The sequence below is a fragment of the Phalaenopsis equestris genome, unplaced genomic scaffold (genome assembly GCF_001263595.1).
Source record: "Phalaenopsis equestris unplaced genomic scaffold, ASM126359v1 Scaffold000065, whole genome shotgun sequence".
Classification (NCBI taxonomy): Eukaryota; Viridiplantae; Streptophyta; class Magnoliopsida; order Asparagales; family Orchidaceae; genus Phalaenopsis; species Phalaenopsis equestris.
The window spans coordinates 414,203-424,105 of record NW_018164507.1 but is presented as its reverse complement, the minus strand read 5'-3'; the positions used below and the strand labels follow the sequence as shown (position 1 = coordinate 424,105).

Sequence of the window (9,903 nt, the reverse complement as noted above, 5' to 3'; positions counted from 1 at the left end):
CAGGAAAGCTGGGTCTCAGGACTGTGAAGTGAGTTATTGTGCTACCCAGAAATGGTATGTTTTTTGGAGTCCAATAGAGGAGACTTTTTGTGAGCGTGGATGTCATTTAGAGAAAACGATCCATATTACATCTGGATGTGACATCACCCTTTGGTGATTTGTCAGATACTGGAGTTATGAGGCGTGGGGGAGAGTAGTGATGGTCAAATATTGATACATGTGGGAATGATTCCTTTTCTCGTTGTGTGGGAAGGATCGAACGAGGAAGAGCCAAAAAATGAGAAAAATAAGTCTGAATGTGGAGGGATTCATACTCGTGGGGTGTTGAAAGTGTATACAAGGAGTCAGTATGAGGGAACAATGTCTGTCATGTCACTCGTGTCATTAAGTTCATTGTCCCGGTCAACCCAACTCCTAAGACACCTACACCATCCACTTTAGAATTCAATTACCCAGGTGATATGATTCATCTCCCTTCTCCTCCCACTTTCATGACTTTAAGGACACCATCTTGTAGTACTGCAGGTCATTCTTCTGATCGTTAATCTCTATATTATTTTGTTTATCACATGATACTGCTCAGTTTGTCTCATACTTTAACATATCATCTGTACATAGAACACGCATTGCATCTTTGAGCATTGTCTCTATTCTCAAATGTCAAAATGCAGCTAAGGAAGATCCAAACTGAAAGGTCGTTATGCTAGAGGAACTCGATGCTCTCGACAAGAACAGGACGTGGGAGATAGTACCAGTAGCAGTGGGAAAAAGAGTAGTTAAGTGTAAGTGAATCTTCACAGTAAAATAAAATTCAGAAGAAAAAGTAGAGCATTACAAGGCACAATCGGTAGCGAAAGGGAGTAGTTAGACGCATGACATTGAATATGACAAGATTTTTGCACTAGTAGTAAAAATGAGCATAGTGAGGACACTGGTTTTTTTAGCTGTGAATGGTGAGTTGGGGTTACACTAACTCAATGAGAAGGGTGCCTTTCTTTTTTGTGAGGTGTATATGAAAATACCACCAGGATTTGGTACAGGTCAAACGGTGGGCAAGGTGTGCAGGCTCACGAAGTTGTTTTACGACTTGGAGCAGCCTCCTCAAGCCTAGTTTGACATGTTTAGAAAAACTATGGTGGGCATGGGATATCAATAGATCGACGCCAACCATATGATATTCTTTCATCTAAATGAGGGTCGCATCACTATGCTTGTTGTGTATGTTGATAACATAATTATCACTTGTGATGACGAGACAAAGATTGCTTAACTAAGGTAAGGTTGGACAAAGAATTTGAGGTGAAAAGGTTCTTGGGCAGCTCAGATACTTCCTTGGGATTGAGGCGGACTATAGACTGGAGGAGATGGACTTATCTCAGAGGAAGTATGTACTAGATCTCATCATAGAAACATGAATATTGGGATGCAAGCCTGCAATCTCTCTGATTGATCAGAAAGACAAACTAAGTGTAAAGACAAGAGAGTCAGTTGATCATGAGAGGTACCAGAGATTACTGGGTCGTCTGATCTATCTGGTCACACTCGTCCCGACATCGCATTTGCGGTAAGCGTGGTGAGTTGTTATATGCATGATCCAAGAAAGGGTCATATGAGCGCAAAGTATCAGTTTTTGAGGTACCTGAACTGTTATCCAAGGAAGAGATTGATCTTTAGAAAAATTGGGCATGTAGGCATAGAGAATTTTTGTGACTCTGACTGCACAAGTTGTGCGGAAAACAGAAGATCCACATCCTGATATTACATGTTCGGAGGGTGCAACTTGGTCCCTTGGACAAGCAAGGAACAGTCAGTAGTAGCGAGATCAACAGCAGAGACGGAGCATAGGGCCATGACCTCAGAAGTTGTCGAGATGATGTGGATGAGAGCCTTGTTGGTAGAGCTCAAAATGGACCAAGGAGCTAAAATGAAGTTATGGTGTGACAACAAGCCATCAATCAACATTGCCAACAACCCAGTGCAACACGATAGAACCAAACATGTGGAGATTGATAGGTTCATCATCAAGAAAAAATTACTAACAACTACTAGAGCAAGGTCACGTGGTCACTGGAGAGCAAGTACTAACTGCCTCACCAAAGGACTTAGCTCATTAGATTTGTCTAGACTATATGACAAGATGGGCCTAGTGAATATCTTTTGGCCATATTGAGGGAAAGTATTGAGATTTGTATCTTTTTGAAAGTTCTAATTATAGATAACAAATATAGTAGAAGTCTAGGGGATATTTGTAAAAAGGTTGTAAGGCTATATAGAAGTCCAAATCATCAATGAATAGAATGAGGTTTTTCAATGCATTTCTTTCTTTACTTAGATTACTAAACTTCTCGGAATAGCAGTGCACTCGTGATGGCAATCTTTCTACTCGAGTAAAAGTTGGCTTAAAATTGCAGTGCTATAATTGTTTATAGTATGACATTTCAATTAAAGTAGAAAAAATGACATGAGAAATTAAAAAAGAAAGGGATACGAAACTGTTGGTTTGATTCTTGTTGCCTCCTGCAATTTTTTCAATAGAAGATACTCTGACACTGAAGCTTAAGCTACAAATAAGGTGAACATTTTGTAATTTTGGAAAAAACTTACTGATGGAGTAAGGCGCAGAAGTTTTTCAGGGTATCTGATGGTAGATGGATTAGCTCCATCACAACGAACTCGATCATCCGACAATGAGCAGAAATAAACATCCCGCAAATCTATAACCTGTTAAGTTTATATTTATAGTCAATATACAACTTTGATAGCAAACAGTTAGGGCTTGGTTAGGATCAATCATGTTTTTTATATATTTTTAAATTTTTTTTTTAATTTTTAAAAACATATTTGTCAGTGTGGTTTTTACATATTTTATTGTTTCTAAAATAAATTAACATGTTTTTGAAAACGCTCAAAACAACTTTTAAGTGTTTTGCGTATTTTTTAACCCAATCATATCTTAATCAAATATGCCAAACATATTGTATTTCAAATAAATATAAAAATAAAAGTGATCTGAAACAGCCCCTATATGGATGAATGTTTGACAAAATCTTTATTTCACTCACCACGTCAGGAGTAATGTAAGAGCTGGGATCCCAAACCTCATAAAGTAGCTGCTCAGCACAAGTACTAAGGTTTAAAACACCACCACTGCCATCAGATTTAGCCACACATATTTCTCCACCATATCCAATTTCAGCAAATGGAAGAGATAAATCTAAAAGTTGCTCAAAAGAAATATCTCGATGAATGTCACCTGCCAAAGGGGAGTATTACATAGTGTACCAAAAAAATGAACCATAATAATAGCATCCAATAATATAATATGGCCATTTACATACATGGCACACAATTCTTATGTATTTATATATCTCACACCTAAACTTTCATATTACACATATAACACTCAAATATTTAATATCACATTAAAAATAGCACTATTACTAATTGAAATACACCTTCTCGTGCATAAGTTTAAAGCACCAAAGTGCTATGTATGAAAACATGAAGTTTTAATTGTGAGACAAGTAAATACGTGCTATGTACGTAAATTTCCAAATATAGCTTCATTAACAATCAAGCAGAAAAGAAAATACCTGGATGAATAAAATAGCCTCCGGTGAGTTGACAACCACACTCTAGAAGATGACCAGCTAGGGTCCCTTGGGCTAATTGATTGTAGTCATTCCAATCCCAACCTAGTTCATACACCTAAAAAAGAAGGAACATTTACATGCATACCACTCAATGCTTATGTATTTATATATCTAACACCTAAACTTCAAGTTTTACATAAATACCACCTTGCCTATGCAAGAAATTCACTCTTCAAAAGTAAAAAAAAGGTGGTATTTTTTATATGATAGGAAAGATTTGGGTGCTATAAATGTAAAAAACAAAATTTTGGTGTTAGATACATAAATACATAGGAATTGGGTGGTATGTATGTAAAAGCCCCAAATTTAAAATGGTTCAGAGACTTCAATCAATTAGAGGAACATGTGCAGCAACTGAGCAGGAGTTTTAGGCAGTCTTTCCACAGTTCCACACTTCAATTTGCTAGTGAGGATTTCCCAATATTGCTATTTCCCTTTGGAGCCAATTCTTACTATTAGGCGCACATGGTTAAATCCATATTCAACAGCATTTAAGTAAATGTCATATAATGAATCAGAATGTAATTTTAGCAAACTCTTTAAGTTCCATAAAGGTCCTTGAAAGGGTAAATTTTTCCTCATATCATAATTTTTTCTCATGTCAACAGTTCAGTATCTCATTAAAAATGTCAAAGAAACTACCACTAAACTAACAAATTATGTTAGAATGACCGCTCAGACGCATCGTTTCTGTTGAGAATTTTATCTAGTTAAGGTTCTATTGAGTAATAGTGAGTATAGAGAAGTCTAGGGACTTGTGTGCAAGAATAAAGGCTCTATATAAGCTCTCATTAATGAATAAACAATTTTTTTTCCCTTTATAAATCTACTTTGTCTATGAGCCAATCCCAAGCAACACTACAATAACCGAGAATAAAAACTCTATATAAGCTCTCATTAATGAATAAACAAAATAACCGCCGCTAATAGGGATACTTTGTCTATGAGCCAATCCCAAGCAACACTACAGACAATCTCGATCATGAGGGTGAATTCGATCAAGATCAGATCAAGAAGAAGGATGTCATGTGTAAATTGTGTGATCTAAACTTGGATCTTTGTGATTAAGGATGTCAGGCAAAGGAAATGCGTCTAGACAGGAGCCACTACCTCAGCATGTGCTCCAACACAGGTGAAACTAGATCTCCCTCACATAGATTTGAAGCTTGATGGACCGGTCACATATTTGAATTGGTCACGTTAGATCAAGGCTGCTCTAGTAGGGACGAGACTATAGGGATAACTGACAGGACTAAAAGCTGAGCCAGAGGATGACAATGCAAAGGGGGGTTAGTGGAGGCCTACACACGTCTTATCTTACACATGGTTTCTCAACTCGAGAGTTTCATCAATTGCCTCATCAGTGGATGGCATTCGAAATGTGAGTCATCTGAGCAAAGTTGAAGAGGACCTATGCTGGGACTGAGAATGACATGATAGTGTTTCAGGTCCAGCGTGACATAAAGCCAGTGGTACAGTGTGATGGATTGATTCAGGAGTGCTCCATAGAGTTGGAGTGGTTGTAACAAGATCTTGATCACTACTCAACTATGTCCAGTCGTGGTGATCCAGGGTGCAAAAAGAGGAAGATGTTTGCACAGATGAAGACTATGTAGTTTATGGCTCATCTGAAATCGATCTTTGATCAGAGGAGATCAGTCCTCCTAACTCAAGCAGTGATCCCTTCACTGAATGAGGCCATCGCCGTGATAATGCAGGAGGAAAGTCACATGAAGTCTACACTCCCGACTCAACTAAACTTACAGGTGTACATGTTCCACTTTAACCGCCTCGCGCTCCAGGTATGACAGGTGTCCAGAACGTGACCTGCAAGCGCTACAACTATGGAGAAAGTGGATACCTCTAAGCGCAAGGCTTGTCCAAAACCATCTATAGAGAGAGAGAGAGAGAGGTGGATGCGGACAGCCTTGATGCTGTGGTCGTAGTCGTGGGGCCCAAAGAGGTGGACGAGAGGGTTACCAAGTAAATCTGATGGTAACAGAGGATGAGGGAGAGATAGGGGTGGCCTATACAAACAAGAATCACGAGTTCCTAGAGATGTTGAAGAGGAAGCAAGGAGTGACAGGTGATGTGACTGAGAATGCATCCACCTTATCGTCATTTGCGGGTAACACTGCTTATGCTCAATCAGCCAAAGGTGCTCATGATACAATTACTCTTGCCTCTATAACCACCACAAGAACCAGAATGGATAGTAGATTCTGGTGCATCTTGACATGTGACAGGTATCGCTAGTGAGTTCTCTTCATATACACATCTAGCAGTTCCAGAGCATTCACACCACTGATAGTACAACACAGTCTGTGGTTGATAAGGGGTACAGTGAAGTGAACGAATTTGATGACTTTGTCTAATATTTTGCATGCTCCTTCCTTTCAAGTAAACATATTATACATTATAGTCCAACGAAAATATGTTGTTATATTTGATATCCCTAAAATGATTTTTCAAGAGAAGGAGACCTACTGAAGACTTGGGACTAGCACATGTCAAAGCGGACTCTGGTACTTGGATGGAGAGGGAATAGACTCAACCTTCACATCCATGGTAGAGAGTGTCGGAGTGGGAGGAACTAGGAGTGTGGAGGATGTGTTATTGCTACATCAAAGATGCATGGAACACTCTTCGTTTAGTCTATTGAGTCGTTTACATCTATTTTTGTATGAAGAGATAAATAAACAAAAACTTGTATGTGATGCTTGTGGGTTTGGTAAGCATACCATGAGCTCTTATATTAGTTCAGGCAATAAGAGTTCTTGTGTTTTTTATTCGATGCATTCAAATGTATAGGAACCTTATTCTATAACTTCGATGAATGATTATGGATATTTTGTGACTTTCATTAATTGTTTTTCTTGTGTTATTTGGTTATATCTGATGAAAAACAAAAGTGATGTGCTTGACAACTTTAAAAACTTTCACAAGGCGATTCAGACTTAATACGATACAATAGTGAAGGAATTAAGGTCTGATAATAGGGCAGATAATAACAAGATGTTTGGGGAGTATTTGTCAACCCAAGGGATACAACATTAAACCACATGTCCTCCACACCGACACCAAACTAAGTGCAGAGAGGAAGAATAAACACTGTCTAGAAGTAGCCTAAAACATAATGATCTCGATGAATGTCCCAAACACTTCTGGGGGCAAGCGGTTTTGACAGTTGTACAATTGATTAATAGAATACCCTCAAGAATATGTGAGTTGTTGGAAGGAGATAATGACAGGATACTCTCATTGAAAGTAATTGGTTCTGTATGTTTTGTAATGGATAATGGACCATCAATAAGGAAGCTGCATCACAGAACTGTGAAATGTGTTTTTGTGGGTTATTTTTCCACCCAGAAGAGGTATGGCTGTTAGAGTACAATAAAGAAGAGACTATTTGTGAGTATAATGTGACATTTAGAGAATTAAAATTATATTATATCTTGGAGGTGTCCTCATCCTTTAGGGACTCGTCATATAATGGAGGTATGAGGCAAGAAGGGGAGAGTGGTGATTTTGAGAGATTGGTACATGTGAGAACGATGCCTTGTCCAGTTGTGAGGAAAAGATTGGCTGAGGAGCAGCCTTACCCCATTATGAGGGAAGGATCGGCTTAGGAAGAGCCAAAAATGAGAAATATGAGCCTGAAGATAGTGAGATTCATGCTCAAAGGAAACTGTGTATACAAAAAGGAGGTAAAATAAGGGAACAGTGCCTACCGTGTCACTCGTGTCATCAAGTCACTTGTCTCGATCTATCCAGATTCCCGAGACACCTACACCATCCACCTCAGAATCAGATTACACAAGTGATATGATTCCTCTCCCTTCCCCCATTCTCACGAGTTTAAGGAGGACATATTGTATCAATGCCATTCTTTTGATCGTTTTGGTTCCCACATAATATTGCTCAGTTTGTCTCATACTCTAGTATATCACCTGTACACGGGGCATTCATTGCATTTTTGGACATTGTCTTTACACCCAAGTGCTGGCATATAGCTAAGGAGGATCCAAAGTAGAAACTTGTCAGGTTGGAGGAACTTGGTGCTCTCGATAAGAATGAGACGTGTGAGCTCGTGTCGCTACCAACAGGAAAAAAAGTAGTTAGGTGCAAATGGATCTTCATAGTGAAGCAGATCTCAGAAGAAAAACATTGAATCGCTACAAAGCATGGTTGGTGGCAAAATGATATAGTTAAACATATGACATCAATTATGATAAGACATTTATATGAGCGGCGAAGATGAGCGTAGTCACGACACTCATCTCTCTGGTTGTAAATGGTGGATGGAGTTTACACCAACTTGATGTGAAGAATGTGTTTCTTCATGGGGATCTACTAGAGGAAGAGAACATGGAGATAAACCTAGGCTTCGACACGTAACAAATAGTGGGCAAGGTATGAAGACTGAGGAAGTCACTTAATGATTTAAAATAGTCTCCACGAGCTTGGTTTGATACATTCAATAGAGCAATGGTAGGCATGGAAAATCAGCAGATCAATGCAGATCACACAGTGTTCTTTTGACGATATAATGATCACATTACTATGTTTGTTGTGTATGTGAATGATATGACTGTCACTGATGATGAGGAGAGAAAGATTACTCAGCTGAAGGCAAGATTAGGCAAAAACTTTGCGGTGAAGGACACGGGACAACTTAGATACTTATTTGGGATAAGGTAGCTAGTTAAGCAATAGGGATTGTTCTGTCTCAGAGGAAGTATGTGATAGACTCACTCACATAGACATGCATGTTGGGATGCAAGCATATAGTTTCACCAATTGATCAGAAGGGAAAGTTGAGTGCAAAGGCAGAAGAGTCAGTTGATTGTGAGAGGTACCAGTGGTTAGTAGATCATCTCATCTATCTTAGTCACACTCGTCTCAAAATATTATTTAGAGTAAGCGTGGTGAGTTCCTACATACATGATCCGAGGAAGGGCCATGGATGTAGTAATATCAGATTTTGAGGTACTTGAATACTTCACCAGGGAAGGTTGATCTTCAAGAATAATGGGCGTTTAGGCATTGATGCCTATTGTGACTCTGATTGGACTAGTTGTGCTGATGACATGAGTTTCACATCAGGATATTGCACGTTCGTAGAAGGGAATTTGGTCTCTTGGAAGAGCAAGAAACAGTCAATAGTTATGAGGTTGATTGCAGAGGTAGAGTATAGGGCCATGGCCTCAGGAGTTGACAAGATGCTTGAGAGCTCTATTGGTAGAGCTCAAGTTGGACCAAGGAGCTCAAATGAAGTTGAGGTGTGACAACTAGTCAACAATCAACATTGTCAACAACCCGGTGCAACACGACAAAACCAAGCATGTGGAGATTGATAGGTCTTCATCAAGAAGAAGTTGAATAGTGGACTACTAGAGATGTAGCTACCGGAGAGCAAGTAGCTGGCTGCCTCAACAAGGGACTTAGCTCATTAGATCTATTTAGGTTGTGTGAAAAAATGGGCTTAATGGACTTCTTTTCCCCATTTTGAGGGGGAGTGTTGAGAATTATATCTAGTTTAGGATGCTATTGATTAATAGAGAATATAGAGAAATTTAGGGACTTATCTGCAAGAATATAAAATCTCTGTATAAGCTCAAGTCATTAATCAATAAACAAAGTTTTTTTTCCTTTAAAAATCTATTGTTTCAAAAACTAAAGGGAGAGCCATGCAAGGGCAGTAAAATATCATAATATATAAGAAATATCAAACACGGCAATTCATTTCATTAAATTATAAGTAAAATTACAATTACATGAAATGATTTAAAACTGTACAATATTAATTAATGTATGGTGTAAACTACATTGCATAAAATCTGAAGACCATTGTAAAGGATACAAATGAAATAAAACTAAGGATCAGCCCGACAACAATCTGCTAATTGTTATCATGATGTGAGTTAAAACAATTACGGAGTTTCTTAAATCTTTTCTTATTCAAAGTTGACGTGATATAAAATAACAAATAAAATTAGAATATTTTAAATATTTTAAGAATTGTTTTAACATACTAAGATTTGTTTGGTTTCATTTAAAGGAATAAATTAACCATTTTTAAATAATGCTTATGTTTGAATTTGAATTAACAGTAACATTAATTCCAACCTTCTCTTTGTAACCATATTTCTATAGAGAAAAATTATTGACATTCTTTCTAACAATGAATTTAAACATATATATATATATCTGTGCGTGCGTGCGTGCGTGCGTGCGTGCGTGCGGGCGG

At 38.2% G+C, this 9,903-nt stretch overlaps 1 protein-coding gene across 9 annotated transcripts in view; it reads right to left on the bottom strand.

Moving 5' to 3' along the window:
- LOC110019649 overlaps positions 1 to 9,903 on the bottom strand; it is a 73,602-nt gene that overhangs the window by 20,149 nt on the left and 43,550 nt on the right. For 8 of the 9 annotated variants that reach the window (XM_020717396.1, XM_020717398.1, XM_020717397.1 and 5 more), the window contains 3 exons: positions 3,594 to 3,708; positions 3,063 to 3,253; positions 2,605 to 2,721 (listed from right to left, as the gene is read on the bottom strand). In XM_020717396.1, coding sequence (XP_020573055.1) covers positions 2,605 to 2,721; positions 3,063 to 3,253; positions 3,594 to 3,708 — 423 coding nt within the window. The remainder of the gene's footprint in view (positions 1 to 2,604; positions 2,722 to 3,062; positions 3,254 to 3,593; positions 3,709 to 9,903) is intronic. The other variant, XM_020717399.1, reaches the window with a different exon arrangement.